A 24,501-nucleotide genomic window follows, 5' to 3' on the forward strand; every position below is an offset into this window, starting at 1 on the left:
GAAGCCGCTCGCTCTATTCATCCCTTTCAATTTCACCCCCGCGCGCTCCTCCCGCACTCGTCCGTTGTGCGCGTGCGTGCGCCGATCGCCAAGCGCCGTTTCATTCTGTGCTGCCAGGAGACGCGCATCTCTCTTATCGCCGAATCATCTCGAAGAAGTCTGGCTCCGGTCCTCCGTTAGAGCTTCAGTCTAAGGGGTTCATTCGCAGGATTGCTGTCGGTTTTACTCGGTTAACGGTGACGTGCGCTGGCTGTCTGGTTCCGCTCGGAAAAAACCCGAGGAGACGCGAGTACCGACTGGGCGTAGCTGGAGGAAAAGCGCTTGAGATTCGGTAAGATTCGCAGCACGTTATATTTAAAGCGTTCGTGTCAAACTTTCAAAGCGCGTTACACGGAAAAAGAGAACATGTAAATCGGGATGACGTGTTAAAGAAACGCGTGTCATTTAGCGATTTGATTTACGGCTGAAGACATTTGTATGTAAATTTTATTAATGAGATCACATCAGCCTTTATAAATGAGATCATCGGATGAGAATGCCACTGCAGCGATCAGGTTTCACACCGGTTTGATTTGTATGTAGAAATATATCACACCGCCCCTGTAGTCATTCAAGCGATTTTATTGCATTTTAATTTTCGCGTATTGTCTTTCACTTGTGCAGCGTTGCCAATTGTTCGTCCTTTCATTCAGTTTGAATGGTGGATGTCTGGGCGGTGACGGGTAACTCACACGCACTGGAGCCGAATCTAACCACGGACAGTCCTTTGTAAAACGCATATTAAACAGAACGAGAAAGCAAATTCAATGTTAATGTGGGATTTTTGTTGTTGAGGAAATGCGTTTTCGCCGCACTTTAACTTGTCACTCGTGTCTGTGGTCGGGTTCTTTTGTTCTGCCTTCACCCGCCCGGTCCACATTACATATTCAGCCCTTACAACATTCTCCCAAAATTAAAAAAAACAACAAACTCAAGATACATTCAGAAGGCAAACGTGCTGGCATATAAATTATACATATCATAGAATAAAAGACCAAATATATTACATTTATTGTTTAATGATATTTTTGTGTGTATATATGCCTATAGTGTGTATAAACTTTGTTCAATCAATGTAAAGCTCAACAAATCTGTTTTGTTTTGTGTGACTTTCATAGAATTCACATCAATGTCATGGGCGTGAGGGAGTGAAGATGAGCCGGTATAAGGCGGTAAATCGTGTATAGCCTATCAAATATCCACTAGCCCGCTCAGTTTGATATAGTCAGATATCTCAAAGTCATTGTCTATTTTTAGAGATAGATACAGAATCGGATGAAATATAGACAGAAATATATAGACAACTGCATGAACAAACGGTGCCATACCTGCCAAAATACACGCCGGTCAAAACCTTGAAACAAAAGAGCGATATACCGCAGTTAACAAGCTCGATACCGTTCGTTGGTCTGTCGTGAAGTATGGATGTTTCTCCACTTAAATAAAGACAGACTGGATCCAAGAGGAATTCCCTCCGATGGAGATTTTTAGTTTAACTTCAGGTGTTCTTGAATTCTTACCATTAAATTGTCTTTATTTATTTATTTGTGATCCAAAACAACAGGGCGTTGTTTGTTGTATGTTAAGTGAAATGCTGAGTCTCACAGCAGGTGTTGAAGGTATCGGGGTTGGGTCGTCCTGCTGTCTAATCTTTGTTTTGTAAGTCAGTTCATCTCTTTGTCTTGCTTAATAGTTCCTTTCTCTTCTCTCAGCAAACAAAAGGGTTTAAGACGGACGCCTCAGCCCCCTGCAGTCTCATAGCTCCAGCACATCTCTCTCTCTCTCTCTCTCTCTGCTGTTCTTTATTGTACGACACTATAGAAAGAATGAAACTGTTGAGTATTTCAAATGTCTCTGAGACGGATGATGCAGAATATTGTAAAATGTGAGTCACTGGTCATGACAAACATAAGGAACCAAACTACCGAATGATTCTCGGTTCATTCGTGTCATTGTTTTGTCAAAGGATGATTCAATGCTGCAAGTGTCTCGGGTCTAAAGGGACGGAACTACTTAGAAGCAATTACAAAGTGTCATGCCATGATGGGAAGATGCTATGAGGACGGGGCGTGACTTCATCTCAACAGTGCTCTGATTAGCTGAGATCGCTGTCAGTCTTTCTTTCCTCCTATAAGGGCGGACCTCACTGATGTCATATAGTTTATGTTTATCTAAACGGACATGAGTGAGTTCCACTGCTCTATTATCTGGACCACAAGCGTTGCCGTGAGGTTTCATTGTGTCCCGAGATGATGTTTTAGAGAAGCGATGTGGTTTTCCTGTGTCATGAGTTCTTCTTGGATAACTCTCTGAATTTCTATCTCGGATCTCTGGAGGCCGAGCAGTTGTCACTGGACAGTTGGTTGTGTTTGGATGAGATATTGTGTTACAGCTGTGTTGAAGGGTTCTCATGTCTTTCTTTAGGAAGTGTTTTGTGGTTATGGGTTAGCTTTTTCTAAACACATTGTGCGCTTGTAGTTCTCCTGCTGTGTTTGTCAGAAGCAGTCTTATGTTAGTTTGGGTTTATTCCTGATGCTCTGACCGTTCTGTACCTGGTTCGAGTCTGTATTCCTAATGAATCATTTTTGAGTGTAGCCAAGTTGTTCTGAGTGATTTTCAGCCGGTTTCTATGGTGTTGCCAGGGCATACTAACTGGTTTTGAACAGTTTGCTATGGGGTTGCCGGGGCATTCTAACTGGTATTGAGCCAGTTGTCAAGTTGTTCTGAGTGATTTTGAATCGATTGCTATGGTGTTGCCAGGGCATACTAACTGGTTTTGAACAGTGTGCTATGGGGTTGCCGGGGCATTCTAACTGGTATTCAGCCGGTTGCCAAGTTGTTCTGAGTGGTTTTTCAGCCAGTTGCCATGGTGTTGCCAGGGCATACTAACTGGTTTTGAACAGTTTGCTATGGGGTTGCCGGGGCATTCTAACTGGTATTAAGCCGGTTGCCAAGTTGTTCTGAGTGGTTTTTCAACCAGTTGCCATGGTGTTGCCAGGGCATACTAACTGGTTTTGAACAGTTTGCTATGGGGTTGCCGGGGCATTCTAACTGGTATTGAGCCAGTTGTCAAGTTGTTCTGAGTGATTTTGAATCGATTGCTATGGTGTTGCCAGGGCATACTAACTGGTTTTGAACAGTGTGCTATGGGGTTGCCGGGGCATTCTAACTGGTATTTAGCCGGTTGCCAAGTTGTTCTGAGTGGTTTTTCAGCCAGTTGCCATGGTGTTGCCAGGGCATACTAACTGGTTTTGAACAGTTTGCTATGGGGTTGCCGGGGCATTCTAACTGGTATTAAGCCGGTTGCCAAGTTGTTCTGAGTGGTTTTTCAACCAGTTGCCATGGTGTTGCCAGGGCATACTAACTGGTTTTGAACAGTTTGCTATGGGGTTGCCGGGGCATTCTAACTGGTATTAAGCCGGTTGCCAAGTTGTTCTGAGTGGTTTTGAATCGATTGCTATGGTGTTGCCAGGGCATACTAACTGGTTTTGAACAGTGTGCTATGGGGTTGCCGGGGCATTCTAACTGGTATTTAGCCGGTTGCCAAGTTGTTCTGAGTGGTTTTTCAGCCAGTTGCCATGGTGTTGCCAGGGCATACTAACTGGTTTTGAGCAGTGTGCTATGGGGTTGCCGGGGCATTCTAACTGGTATTGAGCCAGTTGCCAAGTTGATCCGAGTGGTTTTGAGCAGGGTTTGTCAGGGTGTTCTGAGTGGTTGATTTCTAGATAGAAGTTTTAAGATACGGATTGGTCCCCTTTAATCACGTTCTACTACGCTATGCTTGTTAGTTTTATAACTTTATCATTTAGCATTTCAGAATTACATTTAAGGAAAACATTAGAGACTGCATTGAGGAACAAAAGTTCAGAAAACAATAAAAAAGCAACATTAGACTGATACGACTTGATTATTATTGAGTAGATTCTCGATCTTAAGGAGCTTGCATTGTGTTTCCCCGGACTACAGCAGAGCTGTTCCAGCCCACATCCTGTGGATTTGTCAGCCTAGATGTGTGACTGCAGTTGAATGTACAGATGACGGTCAAATCGTAATGTAGATTCACACACCGTGTTAAAGTTTTTTGTTGAGTCAGAACACAACAGTGGACCCACAAGGGATCAGAGTCCATCTGGAAGGTGCTGGATGAGAACGGTAATCCTCTTATAGGTACAGTAATTTCCTGTGTGTGTGTGTTTGTGTGTGAGAAGGCTGAAGGGCATGTTCATTGTCTGATGCAGAGGTCATTTCTGGCCATGCTGTCACAAACACACACGCGCACGCACACACGCACACACACACACACACACACGCACACACACTATCAGATGTCATTGATCGATCTCCACCAGCTGCTCTTCTATCAGCTCTTGTGTAATTTGTCTCTCTGGTGTTTTCAGTGCCCTCAGTAGATAACAGTTATAGGCAGCCTCTCCAGTTACACATGAGTTAAAAGGTCCCTCTTCCCCAATCCCCATCTTCAACTCTTCTGAGCCCCTCCTGAGTGAATGAGGGGTGTCCGCATGCTCCTCTAATGCCTTCTTCAGAGTCTCCATCTGTGACCTTTCTCTGCGTGATCAATACTCCTCTCGTCTCTGTGCATCTTCTTCTGTGTGTGTCCGTCACAGGATGGCCATGTTGATCTCTCAGGATTAGGATCGTGCTTTGTCTTGAGTTAATGAGATCTGTCATTTGCCGCGGCCTGTTGTGATGTTTCCAGGTGTAAACCGAGTGATACCAGTGACACGACTCTGCTTTTGGGTGGTGTATTGTAAACCTGCATGTGAGTTCTTTCTTCAGTGGAACGCAACAGAAGATATTTAGAGACATTTTTGAACATTCTTCAAAATACGCTCTTCATCCGGTTTTCTAATGAAGAACTGTCCCTTTAAGATGTGTGTTTGCCGTGTAACCTTATGTCTTATGTTCCAGAAAACACGTGTTAATCTTCTTCACAGTACACGGGGATTACACTTCTTCACCTGGATTCGCTCCAGATATCTGCCGCAAGCTGTTGACGCCTCCAAAAACAAAAGCCCACTATCCATCTTGGTTTACTTCAGACGGGCGCTGTTTTGTTTCTGACTCCCTCCTGAAGTCTTTCTCTCTACCCGAGCGTCTCCACATCCCCTTCCTCTCGTCTCACTGCCGTGCCTGACAGAATGTGTGAGTTTGTATTTGTGTGTCGGCCGGAGAGTTTTCCGAGGGTGTTTTTGGGAATGTGCTGTAATCTGGATGACGGGGGCAGTGAAACGGCTTTTGTTGCTCGGACAGCGGCGGTTCTGTCATGTGCGTGCCTCCAGCGGCCCAACAATCCCTTCTTTGGTGACTTGTTTTACAGTGTGCCACGGGCTGAACGACTTCATCTCAGCGCGTGTGTGCTGTATAATGGACTCAGTCAAGAGTGTTCAGAAAGTCACGTGCTCTGAAGAGAAAGAGACGAACAGTATCCGCACACAGACGCGGTCCATCTTGAGTTCTGTTCTGTTATGGACACCAGCGGTTGATTCATGTACTCATGATGGACGATCAGTGAATTGATTATGGACTGAATCTGAGACTTTGAATTAAATGATGTCTGATAGACACTGGGCAGTTAAGTAAAGTTATCATGAACATACAGCGCTTCACTTTTCTTGAGTCAATGTCTGTAATGCTTCCCATGAGAACATTTTATAGCTCAGCGGTTTCTCTTTCATAGTTTAAGAGATTTTAGTTTCATTTAGGTAGTTTCTCTCTGTTAAACTAAAAACTCAGTTCAAATACACATGAAGAGTCTGGAGGTGTAAATGAATGTAGATTGTGGGGTGAAATAATCTGATGAGAAATGTTTGAGTTGATATTGAGATCTTTGATCGATGACTTTTGATTGCGGACACATCTGAGCTCAGTTCGACTCATTGGTGACGTCTCTTTTCAAACTGTAATGACGATTGTGAGATTCCGGACTCGTTTTCTCAGGAAAATATCTGAGACACACACCAGACTTACATAAAAGTTTTCATCTGCTTCAAACAGTTGTTGGCATTTAAAGATAGAATCAAAGTCATCCCCACGGAGAGGTGATTAGCTGTATACAGTATGTTAAGATTTTGCATCGTATCGGCGTCGGAAACGAATCCTGCGTTTTAGGAGTCTGAAAATGTTGAAAAGGTAAAAAGAAATGGTTGAGGGAACGCGCCGGCCTCGTGTGGATGTGGCCTTTAAACAATCTAGAGAGAGTAGAGCTTTCCATTAAAAGAGACTAAATAATGATTGATGTTTATTTTATAGTCGTCTTCTGTGGTTTGTAATGGATGTGAGTAACATGCAGGATCTGATCTCTGTTGCTCTTTTTATTCTGTGGATGTAGAAGATGCTCTGTTACTTGAACTCCTCGACCTTTAACCCTTCAGAGCAGAACAGTGATGTGTTTCTCACTCGGGCCGCTCCCCCTCATCCCCTCCCATCCTGCCGAGGGGTCTCGGTGCCTCTGTTTGCTCGTGTCTGAATAGATGCAGTGTTCCCTTGTTTTACGCTGAGGGTGGGTGTCGGGGGTCTTCTGCAGCCTCCGGAGGACACAAGCCCATGGGGGGGGGTTGATAATACAGCATCTTTAGTCTCAACAGTCAGAGATGACCGCCAGCAAGTGTTGGCCGGACAAACATGATGTGTGACATGATGATTCTGTCTGAAGCTTTGAAAAGTCCTCTGACCCAACGCCAAATCAGAGGCGGACAGCGCCGTCACAGAGCAGAAGCCACACAATATCTGCGGCATCTCTGTGCTACACTAATCTCTGCTTTCTTCTAGAACACTTGATCCATTCACAGTTATTTAGGGCTCAAAACGAGTCGGCCTTGTCTCCCATAGTGAGATATTCACACAGACTCAGTGTGCCGCTTGTTTGCCATATTAATAATGTTATTTTGAGCCCAAGTTGCTGACGCTGAGATGGAGGTCCTGCTCATCATTTATCTCTCTCATGTGGTCGTAAATCTGTAGATGTGGAACACAAAAGAAGATCTTTTCAGAAATGAGTATCAACATTCTTCAAAATATCTTCTTTTGTGTTCTGACGAAGAAAGAAAAGTTTAACTGCGTTTTAATTTCGGGCTGAACTTTTCCTTTAATTCACAATTGTTTGTGTGTGTATTTGTCCACGGGGTTCTGTTGTGTTGCCCTCAGATATAAAGAGGCCAAAGTGCATTTGGTTGTTACAATGCGTCTCTGACCTGATTAACATGAGGCGGATCTGCAGTTCTGTGCCCGGGACAATGAAAGCACTCTGATTGGCTGTCGCTGGGGACCTGCCAAAATCAAGCTTCTGGAATGTGTCTGCGTATGTGCCTGTTTGTTTATGTCATATGTGGGTCTATAGAGGATGATCGCATCTCTCCTGGCCGCTGTTAAGAGCCGAGTCATCCCTTCATGAGCATTACAGCTTCTGCTTCGGGATTGGTTCGAATAATTGGATGATGTGAGGAGCGAGCAGATATATCTCTGAGAATGACGGAGGGCAGGCTGGACCGTATATTTAAAGGGATACTCCACCTAAAAATGAAAATTCTGTCATGAATTATTCACCCTCGAGTTGTTCCAAACCTGTATACTTGCCTTTGTTCTGTTGAACACAAAGAGAGATATTTGGAAGGATGTTAGCCCATTGACTCCCATACTAGGAACATTTTAATGGTATTCAAAAGTGCGCCAGAATATCTCATTATGTGTTCAACAAGAGAAAGAAAAGACACAATCGTTTTTCCTACTGTGGTAGACAATGATGTCCCAGAAATGCGAGTTGCTAACATTCTTCCAAATAGCTTTCTTTGTGTCAACAGAACAGAGACATTTAAGTGATCCTTCGATAACCAAAGTATATTTGCAGAAAAACTGTGTCATGTAAAACATGCCTACTACACTTTTACTACAATTTATTTTTTAAAAGAGCACAAATCAGATGCTTCGATGTTTCAGTTGTTTTTCTTACTGACCGTTAAACATTTTGTGTTGAAATGATGGTTCTTACAAATGAAAGTGTTTCATTCTTTTAAAGGATAAGCAGGACCCTTTTCCTGTGATTTATTCTAATCTTATGAAGCCGCTTTGAAATGATGTAACGTTATAAAAAAGCGTTAAATAAATTCATTTCAAACTACGGCAAATAAAAGACGTTTTAAATGCTTGTTTACACGAATGTGTTTGTCAACACCAGACACACTGTAAATGTCACAGATAAATGTCAGATGAGATGGACACAGAGGGGTTTCTGACCTCTGATGTCACTGTTGTTTATGTTTAGAGGAAGCAGAATGATTAATGTCATGAGGTCAGGTGGTGGTGATGATGATGATGATGTCTTCAGCTCTCCAGCACACAAACACAGTCAGAATCAAAAGATGAGAACAGGAGGAAGTCGGGGGTCCAGACTCTTTATTTATAAGCAGTATTTAAACAGAGAGATGTGTTTTCAGCCCTGAGAACACAGAGAGGTGATGCAGCATGTGGTCCTTCTCTTCATCTTCTGTGATGATTTATTGCAGCATTTTTGATTTAAATGTGTATTTCTATAGTGCTTTTCACTATTTTGTATGGTTGCAGAATAAACACTAGAGACATGAGGACAAATAAAATAAAATTAATTTGCAAAGGCAAGCATCTTTATTCCTAAAGCTCATTCTTATTCTTTAACCCTCACTAGTGTTGTGCTGCAAACATGTATGAATAATTGACCTTTTTCATGTATCTGTGTTTCTCAGCAGCGGAAGTCGTTGGATAAACGTCTATAGCGGTGAATGGGAGACTACCACAAATATGTTTTTTGCATTCTCATTTGGTCAAATGGCAAAAGAAAAACTTTCAACAAAATTGTTGAAATTTTAGGCAAAGGTGATCTAATACAAAGTATAGTGTTATAAACGTACATAAAAAAATAAAAACTTTTTATATTTACGATGCTGTTGACCATTGACGAGTCATTACAGGCTTGTGAAAATGGTCCATTACACAAATCTTTTGGCTGTGTGTTTACTTTTCTAAGTGTCAGATTCTTTTGTTTGGGCGGCCGTAACAAGCACACGCAAAATGTCTCACAGATGTATGTCTGAGTCATATCTAAAGAGCAAAGTATCATGGACACATGGGGATGGGCTTCTTTGACTTGGCAACCATTCAGACCCCCCATATCCTTTCTCCATCCCCTCCCCCAGTTTCTTATTCTCATTGAGGATGCTCAGCTGTCTGGACCATCTGTGTGAGAACTAACTGAGTAATGGACAGAACAAGAGAGGAGGGGTACATGCTGAATCGTTTTTAATCCAGGGTTGGGTCAAAAACAGACAAACCCAACCGCTTGGCTACATTAGACCGTTGTCCCTTTTTGACTTTGTTTTTTGTAAAGGGTTGAATGTGGATGTCATAAAGAATCGGTCTGGATGATGATCATTTTAGGTTCTCTGGTGTCTGACAGTAGATGAGAGTGGAGGCCGTGCGTCTGATTTCAGTGTTTGTTATTTTCTCATGCTCCCATGAGCCAAAGCGTTTCCTCTTGTTGGCCTCTGACTGGATCAAATTTACTGAGGAGGCGCTGCGCTTAAATCATGCAAACAACATCTGCTTCAGCAAAGCATTGTGGGTATTGCATCTGGCTACGCTGCTTCACGAGAAGTCAGCAATTAGAATGCCTGGTAAAGAAAACCCAGAAATATTTTACACACGAAATATGACGGATGTCTTGTATCTGTAATCTTGCTCCAGCCTTCTTCATAAACTCTGAAACAGACGTTGTTTTGTTCCACTATGTTTTTGCATTCTTTCTCCAGTGTTTTTTCCAGACCTGATTCTTTATCTGATTGTTCTCCTGGGTCCGTCTGATGGAATTCTGTCTTGCTCAGACTTGTTGTTTATTGCGTTTCTCCGATCTACAAATCAAGCGCTTGAGTCAAGCTTTCATCAGCTGATCCTCCTCTACCTATAGAAAAATGACACAATCACAGCTTCCGTTTTAAAATTCATTCAGTTAATAGCAGCTTATTCGTGTTGCTCAGGACCAAATTACCCCCCTCCATCCCCAGCTCCACATCATATTTACAATCGGGAGTCGACTTCTATTATGACATTTCATAAATCTCAACTATATTTGAATAATGTGTCACACTTAAATGTCTTTGAGGACCAATTACATCTGCTTGTTGTGTTCTCTTTACCCTAAGGGGTGTAAACGCTGCACTCCCTGCTCTTCTTCATGCTGGCTGCATGGATGGGGAGGGAGGGAGTTTTGCCCAGAACAGAACCATAGCACCAATCTAAACTGTGTGCTTATTGTCAATCATTTTTGATGGTAGTGAATCTAGCAGAACTCTTTTGATGCAATGGTTTTTGTTTTCAGATCCGTCGCCAGAGCTGTCTGATAGCCATCCTTGGTTCGTCATTTCTCTATTGCTAAAACGGTCCAGCAGGATTAAGACGAGATGAAACCGGATGGTGTTGACGTGGCAACAATGGAGCCGATGGAAGCGTTGAACGCAGGTCCTGAGATCGAGGTGGCGCCAGCGGGTGGAGCTCAAGACCAGGCCTCGCCCGGCACGCAAACAGAAAGCGAACCACAGCCAGCAGAGGCGCTTTCAGCAAACGTCAAGACTGGAAAAGAGAAGTCCGCAGATCCCAAAACTAAGACAAAAGCTCCTGCCAAAACAAAGACATCCACCGCTGGTACAAAGACGTCTACCACCAGCTCCCGTCCCACCACTGCCCAAAGCCGTTTGACCAACGGCACGCAGAAGACGCAAGCTAACGGCGTCGGCAAAAAGACCACCACAGCCGGCGTTGAGAAGAAGACCTCGACGAGTGTCGCTCCTAAAAAAACACTCGGCTCTACGGCTGCACCCACCACCAGGACCTCAGTGAAGACGACTGAGAAGAAACCTGCTGCTGCTCCAGCTAACGGAGTGAAGAAAACCCCTGGGGCATCAGCGAACAGTCTGAAATCCAATCCCAAAACAACAGGTTTGTCATTTATCGCTCGTGTTTCACATTCAGTCAAGCATTTCTCTGTTTGACCTGATGCTGAACGCTTTCCATCACCTCTCATTTCAGCTCCTGCTCCAAGACCCGCCTCTGCATCCACCATCAAGCCCAGCACCACCGCCTCTCCCAAACCTCCCGTCTCCAAGACAACCAGGTAAGCGTCTGATCGGTACAGACGGTCTCTGTTGATTAGAATTCTGTGATGTGGCCGATTGTTTGTTATTTGTCAAGGTTCATGGGTCACATCTTACAATCCCTTTACATGTTTACATTTAGCTTAATATCAATTCTGCGCGGGAACCGAATTTGGCAAATTTCAGAAGAGCACGATGTCCCGAAGGGAGATGATTTACATTTACAACATCTCCACAATTAGGCCAACAGTCTCTGCAGTAGCGCCTGCGGTAGTTTAACACAAGAAATTATACAGTGCGCAGAAGATGTTAGGATGATGTTTTCAGGTCATTGTGTGTTTGGTCATGAGAGAGAGAGTCTTTACTTTCACAGTTTTTATTTTATTCCCACGTAATCACCTTTGTCTTTTTATAACATGCCACTAAAACTGTAATGAATACATGTAAATCAGGATTGATGTGGTGATGTGGTGCCACTGCAGCTGTACAGGATGAAGTGTGTTTTAGTGTCTCTCTCACACACACACACACACACACACACACACACACACACACACACACACACACACACACACACACACACACACACACACACACACACACACACACACACACACACACACACACACACACACACACACACACACACACACACACACACACACACACACACACACACACACACACACACACACACACACACACACACACACACACACACACACACACACACACACACACACACACACACACACACACACACACACACACACACATAAAGTCATGAGCTTCAAAGAATTCTCAACAGAGATGGTTGACAGCGCTGTGTATTTCAGTGAGTCTACGCTTGAGTTTTCCTCTGATGTAAATCTCATCATGAGTTTTGACTGCATGTGTGTGTGTGTGTGTGTGTGTGTCTGCAGAAGTTTGTGTTTTCCCTCATTATTTTCACACACATGTAATGTTTTATCAGGACATTGGTTTACAGTTTTTCTCAATTGTTTACACACATTTTCTGAAAGCATGCCTCATATTCTCAGAACTCTACACACAAATCAAAAAACACAAACACAATGGGCAAAACCCCTCAATTCTCCTTCAAAATTAAACTTCACATTCAAAACAATGTTCTTTCTTCTCAAAATGGTATTTTGTTTTCAAATGACACACACAAACCATCATATGAATAAACATTTATAAGAACCAGTTGAACACTGATGTGCTCTATATAAAACACTATGATGAATGGAAAACCCTTCTCCATTCATCATAATGACTTTGGTCTTTATATATATATATATATATATATATATATATATATATATATATATATATATATATATATATATATATATAAATAGTTTTTATAGTCAGAACACACAAATACACGATAACAAATATAATTTATTTTTCCAACAAAAACAATGTACAGTGTACATCCCAACCAACGCAAAGTTGCACATACAGTGGTCTACATACAAAACAACAGAAAAATTTACTGTATACAGTTACAGTAAAAAAACGATGCTGCATCTTCTCTTCGGTTTGGGTCTGACCACAGCACATCATCCACATCACAAGCAATGTTTTTCAGTCCAGCCATGAAAAGCATCAGCTGCTATATCTTGACATGCATCTTCCATAGCTTGGAGAAGGGGTTTACACATTTGTGACAGGTGTTTACACATGTGATGAGTCAGTGTTCATATATGAATGGCAGTGTGTTCCTTGTGAAAACAAGAGATTTTTCTGCCTGAAAATTGTGCCAAATGCAGAGAATTGTGTGTAGTGTTTTGAAAAAAGTGTGTTTTAGATCTGCAATGTGAGTGTAAAGCAGGAATTGTGCTTGTAGTTTAGCAGAATTGGTTCAGGTGGTTGGTGAATGAGTTACATGTTGTGGTCATTGTGTCTCAAGTACCAATATTTGTGTGTAAACAATCGAGAAAAACTGTAACACTGACATGTTTTCATGTGTTATTATGTGGACGCTGGGCTTACCAGCACATATTTACACAATGATTTTAAACACACAATGCAGCAGTGTATTACTCAGTGTGTGTCCTGCTAAATGTTATGGTGGAATCTTCCATTAGACTTCCTCCTCGTCCCAAACACACAGTATTGTGTGAGTCAGTGTTGGTGTGTTGAATGTTTACAAACAGAGCAGTGTTTATATAGCTACACAACTCCATTGACTTCCATTGTATGAACCGTTTCTCAAAATATCGTCTTTTGTGTTTCGCTGAGGAAAGACTTGCACAGAGATTTACAAACACATGAAAGAGAATAAATGATGACAGGATTGGGATTTTTGGGGTCACTGGGTGGTCAGCAGACTCGGCACCATTGTGAAAAGATGTTTGTGACATTAGACATTCACGTCAGAATCACTTTATTGTTGATGTCCTAATGAATGACGTCTGTTTCCTGCGGATGATGATGTCATACTGATGGGTGGGGCAGTGAAGGGTGTATCCAGTGTGCACATTTAGACTCATTTCTCATAAGTGAATCACTTTATTTCACACATTTTCTGTGTTTCTTCGTCTTGTATTGCTCAGTAGGTCGTGGTAGCACTTAATCCACCGGAGAGATTTATTACAGCCACTGCACCTAATCTTCAAATGGAGCATGCGCGCGCGCGTGTGTGTGTGTGTGTGTGTGAGCATGACAGTCATTTGATGGATGTTTTTAAAACACTTGAGTGAGTTTTTGCTGCAGTGCTCCTCTGGCTTGAGACACACACACACACACACACATGCACACCCAGACACATACACACAACAAGCACAGACACACACAACACGCACAGACACACACAACAAGCACAGACACGCACAACAAGCACAGACACACACAACACGCACAGACACGCACAACAAGCACAGACACACACAACACGCACAGACACACACAACACGCACAGACACGCACAACTAGCACAGACACACACAACACGCACAGACACACACAACACGCACAGACACACACAACAAGCACAGACACACACAACACGCACAGACACACACAACAAGCACAGACACGCACAACAAGCACAGACACACACAACTCGCACAGACACACACAACACGCACAGACACACACAACACGCACAGACACACACAACACGCACAGACACACACAACACGCACATGCACACCCAGACACATACACACAACAAGCACAGACACACACAACAAGCACAGACACACACAACACGCACAGACACACACAACAAGCACAGACACACACAACACGCACAGACACACACAACACGCACAGACACACACAACAAGCACAGACACACACAACACGCACAGACACGCACAACTAGCACAGACACGCACAACTAGCACAGACACACACAACACGCACAGACACACACAACACGCACAGACACACACAACAAGCACAGACACACACAACACGCACAGACACACACAACACGCACAGACACGCATAACACGCACAGACACACACAACACGCACAGACACACACAACACGCACAGACACGCACAACAAGCACAGACACGCACAACACGCACAGACACATACACACAACACGCACAGACACACACAACAAGCACAGACACACACAACACGCACAGACACACACAACAAGCACAGACACGCACAACAAGCACAGACACGCACAACACGCACAGACACATACACACAACACGCACAGACACACACAACAAGCACAGACACACACAACACGCACAGACACACACAAGCACAGACACACACAACAAGCACAGACACACACAACACGCACAGACACACACAACACGCACAGACACACACAACACGCACAGACACGCACAACACGCACAGACACACACAACACGCACAGACACGCACAACAAGCACAGACACGCACAACAAGCACAGACACACACAACAAGCACAGACACACACAACACGCACAGACACACACAACAAGCACAGACACGCACAACAAGCACAGACACACACAACAAGCACAGACACACACAACACGCACAGACACACACAACACGCACAGACACACACAACAAGCACAGACACACACAACACGCACAGACACACACAACACGCACAGACACGCACAACAAGCACAGACACACACAACACGCACAGACACGCACAACAAGCACAGACACGCACAACACGCACAGACACATACACACAACACGCACAGACACACACAACAAGCACAGACACACACAACACGCACAGACACACACAACAAGCACAGACACACACAACACGCACAGACACACACAACACGCACAGACACACACAACACGCACAGACACGCACAACAAGCACAGACACACACAACACGCACAGACACGCACAACAAGCACAGACACGCACAACAAGCACAGACACACACAACAAGCACAGACACACACAACACGCACAGACACACACAACAAGCACAGACACACACAACACGCACAGACACACACAACACGCACAGACACACACAACACGCACAGACACGCACAACAAGCACAGACACACACAACACGCACAGACACGCACAACAAGCACAGACACGCACAACAAGCACAGACACACACAACAAGCACAGACACACACAACACGCACAGACACACACAACAAGCACAGACACGCACAACAAGCACAGACACACACAACAAGCACAGACACACACAACACGCACAGACACACACAACACGCACAGACACACACAACAAGCACAGACACACACAACACGCACAGACACACACAACACGCACAACAAGCACAGACACACACAACACGCACAGACACGCACAACAAGCACAGACACACACAACACGCACAGACACACACAACACGCACAGACACGCACAACAAGCACAGACACGCACAACACGCACAGACACATACACACAACACGCACAGACACACACAACACGCACAGATACACACAACAAGCACAGACACACACAACACGCACAGACACACACAACACGCACAGACACACACAACAACCACAGACACACACAACAAGCACAGACACACACAACACGCACAGACACACACAACACGCACAGACACACACAACAAGCACAGACACACACAACACGCACAAACACAGGTTTAGATGTTCTTTGTTTAGTTTGTTTAATAAGCTGCTGAGGGATGTTCCTGCTGGTCTGTTCAGCAGGGTTTATTAGTCGAATATAAAACTGTTTGAGATTTGACACGTTTAACGCAACCACAGACCATGAAATGACTGCTGATGTGCATATTACACTCTTTGCTCGTGGAAAAATAAATCAAATTTTGTTCAGAGGACAGACTTCCTTCTGTATTCATACTATCACAGATATCTGAAATCTTTCTCTTCTCATGACCTGCACACACATGTAAACGCCAGCAGACAGACTCTGTTTTAGACTCTTCACAGATGCATTAGAAATCATCCTGAAGGCAGATGAATCTCACTGCTATAGAGACGATTTACATTTAGTCGTTTAGCAGACGCTTTTATCCAAAGCGACTAAATCCGTGATCGCTAGATTTAGGCCATTAAAAGTTCATCAGCTGTTGTGTTTGAGTCAGGAGGAGGTCTTCATCATCTTCATCATCATCATCATGTGTCGCGACTTCAGGGGGAAATCTGTCGCTCAGTGTTACAGCGAGTTAAACAGAGTTTATCATCCGATCAGGCTTCAGGCTCTTCGTCACACACACAAGTGTCAAAGCATTCGCTAGAAAGTCATGAACGAGCCGCTGGCGGTAGTTTAAAACAGATGCGACAGAACGCTTCAGTGCATTTCAGAATTTAAATGTGCATTTGATTTATAAAGAGAGAAAACAATGCTCTGGTCTGTTTGTTTTTCTGTTCATTTGTTTAGTCTACATACGGATTTAGTAGTTTTTTGATCCACACAAGAACGAAGCAGTAACTGACTCAGAAGCTGTCTGATCCATTCCTGATGACTGTTGTTGCCTTGTAAGAGCATTTAGTATGTTTAGAACAAGCCTCTGGATGATTTAGGGCACTGACATGAAGCTGACTGACCTTGTTTAATGAGATGAGTCTCTCTCTCTCTTACAGTACAGTTTGTGCTAATCTCTCTGACTTCTCTTCTTTAACTTCAGTCGTTCTGTCACTGCACATTATACATGTTACTAGACCGAGCTCTCATTCTTTTTCCTATTCTTTCTCTGTTTTTTGAATCCTTTGTATCCAAACAACAACCCCACTGACTGAAAATATCTTATTTTGAGTTCCACTGACGAAAGACTCTGGTACAGGTTTACAAACCACGTGTGGGGAAAAAACGACAGAATTTAGATTTTTGTATGAATCAACTCTTGAAGTCATGAATGCTTTCCTCTGTGAGGTTAATTTCTTTCTTTCCCCTCCAAGGTCATTGGTCTAGAATCTTTGCTATTGGAGCTCTCTATCTCTCTTTGTTTCTACATCTCGCTCTTTCACCTGCTGCTGTGTATGTAGGACACGCCGCCCATCCCTCGTGAAGTTTGCCTAGAGGAAAGATATAACCTGCATGTGTTTTTCTAGCGGGGTTCATGCTGTGTGCTCGAACAGGATTTGCATGGTTAATATACGTGATAAAACGTGATGTTCGCTGTGTATTCTTCACTCATACCACCTCGTGTACTCCAGCTCTTTATTTATAGCAATAGAGAGACATGCAGTGGAATGTAGACAGAAGATTGGCCCGCAGGATTTGTTAAATTTGATCAGAGCCAACGGGACGTGTGATGAAGTGATAAGGACTGCCCTTAAGACCATCCCGATTTAAAACATGACTAAATTATTTGCCTGTCTTGGTTCTTATTTGATACAGTTTTCTTTTCTAATGAATTGTCTTTTTTATTTTATCAGGCCTGCTGGAACTACCCCTACTGCCCGCTCTTCTCCTGCCACCCCAAAACCAGCGACTCCCATAGCTGCAAGCAAAACTACATCTGCATCCAGACCAACAACCGCTACACCCAAGACACCATCCACCACTGCTAAACCCTCTCCTGCTAAAACCACAGCCCCCCCTGCTGGTCGTACTCTCACTGCTAAGACCACAACACCTGTCAAGAAAGGTTGGCTGATGTGAATTTACTTCATGTTTTATCAATGCTTAGTTTCAAATACATTTGATGAGTTTTCATGATATATATTCATTTTTTAATTCTCTTTAGATGTCAGTAAACAGCCATCCACCCCTGCGGCCAAGAAACCCTCTGCCTTGCCACTCACCAGGCCAGCACCGGCGAAAACCACCAAACCTGATACTCCCAAATCAGCCACCCCTGCCAAGCCGGAATCCACTTCCAAGAAACCCCCCACCTCAAGCAAGGCATTGGATGCTAAGACTAGTAAACCTAAGGAGAACAAGGCAGTACCTTCCAAGGAAGTCAGCGCAAGCGCCAAGACAACTAGCAAGTCCAGCACTAAGACAAGCAGCCCAAAGAAGGCGGTTGGCAGCAGTACTCCAATGCCAGTGAAGCGTGGCCCTAAAACCACCCAGCCTGCAGACGCCACAGTGGGGCAGAAAGAGGACATTGTACCCATTGTGGCTGTGGTTGCAGCCCCCGTTGCAGCTGCTGCTGTTATTTCCATGACAACCTCAGAGGAAGCACCGGAACACTCAGCGACTGCTTCTGTACCTGTTGCCTCTGAGGAAGCTCCTGAGGACTCTGTTACACCAGCCATTCCTGCTGTCAGTGAGGTTAAATCTACAGAAACTGTTACAGATGTGACTGCTTCTGCCTTTAAGAAAGCACCCGAAGACACAGAAATGCCTAGAGTTCCCCCTACCTGTGATGAGACACCTGAAGATACAGTCACACCTGTCATTCATGCTTTTGATGAGAAGACTGAAGACACAGTCCCACCTGTCATTCCACCTGCTTCTGATGAGAGAACTGAAGACACAGCCATACCAGTCATTTCCCCTGCACCCGAAGAGATACTTGAAGAAACGGTTACACCTGCCCTCCATCTTGTTTCTGATGAGACTCCTGATGACACAGCCACACCTTTCATTACTTCTGCATCTGACGAATTGCTTGAAGAAAACGTTACACCTGTCCATCATCCTTCTGAGATGCTTGAAGGAACCACTATATCTGCCCTTCACCCTGCTTCTGAAAATCCTCAAGCTTTTGATGAGATGCTTGAAGATAGAGTGACATCTTTCATTTCTTTTGCTTCTGACAAGATGCTTGAAGAGACAGTTACATCTGCCCTTCATACTGGTTTTGAAGAACCTCAAGCTTTTGATGATATGCTTGAAGACAGAGTGACATCATTCAATACTTCTGCTTCTGATGAGATGCTTAAAGAAACAGTTACATCTGCTGATTCTGAAGAGCCATTGGAAGACAACTTCACACCCATCCCTCATAGTACTTCTTATGAGACACTAAAGGACACAGTTATACCTGTCCTTCATCCTGCTTCTGTAGAGACACTTGAAGAATCTGTTGCCCCTGTCATTTCAGCCTCTGAAGAGGTGGAGCATGTTCATCCCCAAGACATCCCACAGAGCATGGACCTTTCAAAAGATGACAGTGCAGTGTCTAAGCTAGCTGCTGAAGTGGATCTGGTCAGTCTGAATGAGCCTGTGTCTGCTGTGTCTCCTCTAGGCACCACAGTACTGTCCCCACCATCCTCTCCCACTGGCCCAACATCGGTGCCAGATGAGCTCCAAAATTCTGCACCTCTTTTGGAAATGCAGGGTTCAGGTGAAACTTGGTCTCAAAGTCTGTACCCCAGCACCATTACGCCAGACATGCAGGAGGAGGAGCAGGAGGAAGAGCAGGAGGAGGTGGAGGAGAAGGAGGAGGAGGAGGAGAAGGAGAAGGAGGAGGAGGAGAAGGAGGAGGAGGAGGAGGAGAATGAGAATGAGAATGAGAATGGAGTCCAAGATATCATTCAGATGTCCTCATTCGCAGCAGAGAATATTATACAAGGCTTTGATCTGCTGAGCTGCACTGGGGCAGATCACTTCAGAAGCCAAGCTCCCGTCTCCCCCTGTCAGGATAAAGAGGAGGCGGTTGAGAAAGCAGAGGAGGAGATTAATGAAGACGTTGATGAGGAAGAGTATGAGGAAAGAGAAATTGACAGGGTGCAAGCAGTGCCCCAAACAGTGATTGACAAAGATTGTAAAAAGGGTGTGGCTGATTTTGTCGGTTCTGATTGGGGTATGATGCAATCAGATGATAGAAATATCAGTTATGCATATGAAAGAGTAGAAACATCTCCCTTCAATACTGAAATCAGCTGTACTGCTAAAGAGACAAGCAACATATTCTTGAACGATCAACCATTTCAGGGACCTCCTGGAATCGACTCTTTCTGCGATGAAGACGAGGATGAGGAGGATGATGAGAACGAGGAAGAACGTGAAAAGGCTGAGCAAGACCATGCGCACCACAAAGACAATGAGTTTGAGGAAAAGGAAGCTGTGGAGATGTTCTGCAGCAGAATGGCTGAAAGTGGAATTTGTGGTAATAATAGAGATGATGAAGATGAGGATGATGGAGGTGATGATTACATAGATGAGGCTCATCTCAGTCTTGACAACAAGGTCCACGCTGTGGAAGCACCATCTATGACAAAGACAGAAGCTTGGGGTCATTCCAATCCATTCTCAGAGCCATGGGTCCAGTCTGCTTTTATCATGTCTGAATCAAACCCAATAGATACAAGGTCTGAGGAACCAGACACCCCCCCTAAATCCCCAGTGGAGGCCTTCTTACACATACATCCACCACTAAACAAGACCTCAGGACCTCAACCTGATGTCCAGGAGGAGATAAAGAGTGCATTTCCCGTGGAGTCTGGTATCTTGGCAGCACCTGCCATTGGGATGTCGCAGTCCAGCATTCTCAGCGGGACGGCTCTGGCCGCACACAGCAGCAGCGAGACCACTACACCCGAGGAGCTTCAGGACTACGACAGCAGCTCGGGTGTAGAGTCCAGATCAGACAAGCAACAGACGCCGGTTCCTGCAATGCAGATGGACATGGACCAAGACCTTGGTATCCACCTGGAGCGAGGTGATGGGGAGGAGGAAGAAGCAGAAACGCTGCCTGCCGACGAGGTGTTGGGTGAGGCAGCAACAGCACCCGCCTCGGTTCCGTCGTCACCTTCAAGTTCGGATGAAGAGGCAAGTGACACAGAGGGTGAGTTGCAGATCAATGACCCTGACATCGCAGTTGACGAAAGCGCCGCCATCCCTCACAACCTTGTTTCTCTTGAGGAAGATGAAGAGGTCCCGGGGCAGATAGGAGAGGAAGATGGAGATACGCCTCAGTCTGCAAACTCTGTGGCCTCTTATGGTTTTGACTGCTCCAACTCTAATGCCCACTCTACGGCCGAGAGCTGTGGGAAAAGCCCAGGTATCTTCAGCTTGGAAAATGAAGAACAGCTTCCAGAGGAGGCCAAGGATCCCTCCTTCATTAAAGAGCTCATCTTGCCAGCAGCTTCGGCCTACAGCGAAGACTTGTTAGGCGGCCCGGTGGATCTGCTGCCTATCAGCGAGCCCACAGAGAGAGATGCAGGCTTTGATGAGCACTACGTGATGTGCAGGAAGACAGAGCCCACTGCGATGGAGGAGTTAGATCCTGAGTCTCCCATGCACCTGTCACCCCAACATGCGGATGATTCAGACGGCCAGCCACCCTACTACTCTACTATATGTGATAAGACTGATAATTTTCTGGCAGGTAATGTATAAAGTTCCTCCTTTGGAATGCACCTTGTCAACCCTAAACCCTGCACCCCCACTGTTCTCCACGTCTTTCAGATGTGGGGTTAGCGAGTATGAATAGTAATAAGGAATGGAAAGGGGGAGAGGAGAGGTGTCAGGGGAGGGACTATAGCTTTGTCTGAGCTGCTCTATGTTCTTCTATTACCATGCTCATGGTTATGATTGTACGGCTTAAACTTCTGTATGTACAGTAGCGATTCTCATTTTCTATTAGAATGTACTTTTTAAATAACACTGCGTTTCATGGCAACCCTGAAGATGAAATGTTAAAATTAGTCCTTTGATGAAAGTAATGCAAAAAAAAAGAAACAAGCGTCATGGACTCAACCTACCTTTGTATTTATCCTACTGTTTTTACCGATCAAGTGTCAATTTTTTATACTTTGTTTTTGTTTTGTTTTATTTGATTTTGCTGTTGAAATCCTTGTCTTGTTGTCATGTTTGTACACACATCAGTTTTCCTACACTAGCTTTATTGACTTCTTTAACTTGTTCCGGTGTCCAGCACTAACACTTTTAGCATTAAGTACAGGTTAGATGTTCCAGAAGCGTTTCACACTCGCAGTGTTTGACATAGAGAGGTGAATGTGTGTTAGATGGCTTGTCATGCTTCATTTTTGTTGTGTTTTGTTAGTTTTGGGCTACTTGACAATAACTGCTGAACATTTTTGTAAAGGATAACATAGATTCCCATTGGCACGTAACGTAAATGTTTTCAAGTACCGAGTTTCGACTGATCTGGATTATTTCAGTATTTGGACATTCGTACTTTGGAACAGACTAACTCTTACTGTTTATGAAAAAAGTGTTTTCCTGCATTTGTAAATCTTAAAATAATGCTTGCAAGTCATTGTATTGTGAGCACTGGGACATTTCGAGAACAATTGGAAGTGCATGTGCAATTCACAGAGAAATTGTTATAATGGTAATTTCAGAAATGTGATCCGGAGTGTTTGGACACAATAACCGTTCACAATAACTAAAAGGTTTTCAAAATTGCATTAAACATTATTACAAGGCTGTCTGTTCCTCTTCTTGTTTTCTTTTTGTGTGACATGATGGTGTGTTATTATTTAAGTGCTGAAGAACAGTGACGTCACTGCATTTTATCTCAGGTTATCGTTACAGGAATGAATGTTCACTTACTGCACTACACTAATGCAAATGTCATTTTTCAGATTCTCTGTCATCAAATAATGGTCAGAATGTATTATATTACATGAGTGCAGGCACAGTCCTCTCCTGTCATCGTAAATCAAGCATATAGCGTTAGTTCCGGCAGGTGACGTGAGTCAAGCTTTCATCAGCTGATCCTCCTCTACCTAAAGAAAAATGACACAATCACAGCTTCCATTTTAAAATTCATTCAGCTAATAGCATCTTATTCGTGTTGCTCAGGGGAAAATTACCCCCCTCCATCCCCAGCTCCACTTCATATTTTCAATCGGGACTCAACTTCTGTTATGCCTTTTCATAAGTCTCAACTACATTTGAATTATGTGTCACACTTAAATGTCTCTTAGAACCAATGACATCTGCTTGTTCTGAGTTTTGCGCAGAACAGAACCATACCACCATTCTAAACTGTATGCTAATTGTCATTGTCAGTTTTTATGGTAGTGAACTTGACAGAAATCCTGTTACTTCACATCAGAATGAAGCACTGAAGTGATGTAGTGAAGGTCGTTTTGTTCTCTGGGTTTAAATCAATTCTGTCCATCTGAACTGTGGTTAAGTGTGTTATATTATGTGCAGTCATGTGTGTCTGATGAGATTTCCTCTGTTATACTGTATGTGACGTGTATTTTGATATACAGAACTGTGTCTTCAGAAAATTTCAGCAATAAAACAAAAACTTTGAATATGTCTTTACAATGTCAGTCGGCAAATAACTTCAAACATTATTTGACTTAGGAATAACAGATTTTTGAACACAGAGATCTCATCTCACCATCAATGAGTCTCAGATGAGGCCATAAAGTGACAACTCACCAGATGTTCGAAACAAGCCACCTGAAGATATACTTTAAATGCTGTGTTCAGAGGGATAGGATTTAGTTCATTTATAGATTTTTATTTCACTAGAATTTTTTTTAAATTAAAATTGTGCCTTTTCACACTGATGGGGTGTTGTTTCAAGCATCTTTGATTATTATAATTAAATACTGTAGTGTTTGGAAATCTATTTTGATATGGACAGACTCAGGCAAAAGAAGAAAATGATAGTTGGAAATATACAAATATATTATAAGCCACGTTTTTAATTCATCTTCAATCAGCTTCTTTTAAAGACACGAACACATTATTTTTAGACGAGTTGTGAAATAACTACAAAATGAGGGAAGGATGTGTGGGAAAACAGTTTTGTCTTATTAATTTTTGGTTTTGGTCTCGTCTGCATGTTCCTCTTCCTGTCTGTGCTGTTCCTCTTCCTGTTTGCTCACCCCTGTTCTCCATAACAACAATCTCTGACAGTAACACATATTGCGAGTGCTCTTGACTGTCCACAGGAGAAACCTGGAGCGATCCGGAGACAGATGAGTGTCAGCAGGAGAACCAGGCAACATTACTACATGACACG

At 43.7% G+C, this 24,501-nt stretch overlaps 1 protein-coding gene across 1 annotated transcript; it reads left to right on the plus strand.

Moving 5' to 3' along the window:
- Positions 1 to 23,780, plus strand: prr36b (proline rich 36b). The gene is made up of 5 exons (XM_079456199.1): positions 1 to 331; positions 10,403 to 11,019; positions 11,110 to 11,194; positions 18,032 to 18,243; positions 18,343 to 23,780. The coding sequence occupies exons 2-5, from the start codon at positions 10,485 to 10,487 to the stop codon at positions 21,885 to 21,887; spliced, it is 4,377 nt and encodes a 1,458-aa protein (XP_079312325.1). The 5' UTR covers positions 1 to 331; positions 10,403 to 10,484; the 3' UTR covers positions 21,888 to 23,780.
- The last annotated feature ends 721 nt before the right edge of the window (positions 23,781 to 24,501 follow it).

The sequence above is a fragment of the Barbatula barbatula genome (genome assembly GCF_947034865.1).
Source record: "Barbatula barbatula genome assembly, chromosome: 5".
In the NCBI taxonomy this organism is placed as follows: Eukaryota; Metazoa; Chordata; class Actinopteri; order Cypriniformes; family Nemacheilidae; genus Barbatula; species Barbatula barbatula.

What these genes read in the sequence shown, in the direction of transcription:
- prr36b (XM_079456199.1), top strand. Translation starts at nt 10,485, where the DNA reads ATGAAACCGGATGGTGTTGACGTGGCAACAATGGAGCCGATGGAAGCG. An exon ending in ATCCAATCCCAAAACAACAG is followed by an intron (nt 11,020 to 11,109) that starts GTTTGTCATTTA and finishes CTCTCATTTCAG; the next exon opens with CTCCTGCTCCAAGACCCGCC. An exon ending in CCCGTCTCCAAGACAACCAG is followed by an intron (nt 11,195 to 18,031) that starts GTAAGCGTCTGA and finishes TTATTTTATCAG; the next exon opens with GCCTGCTGGAACTACCCCTA.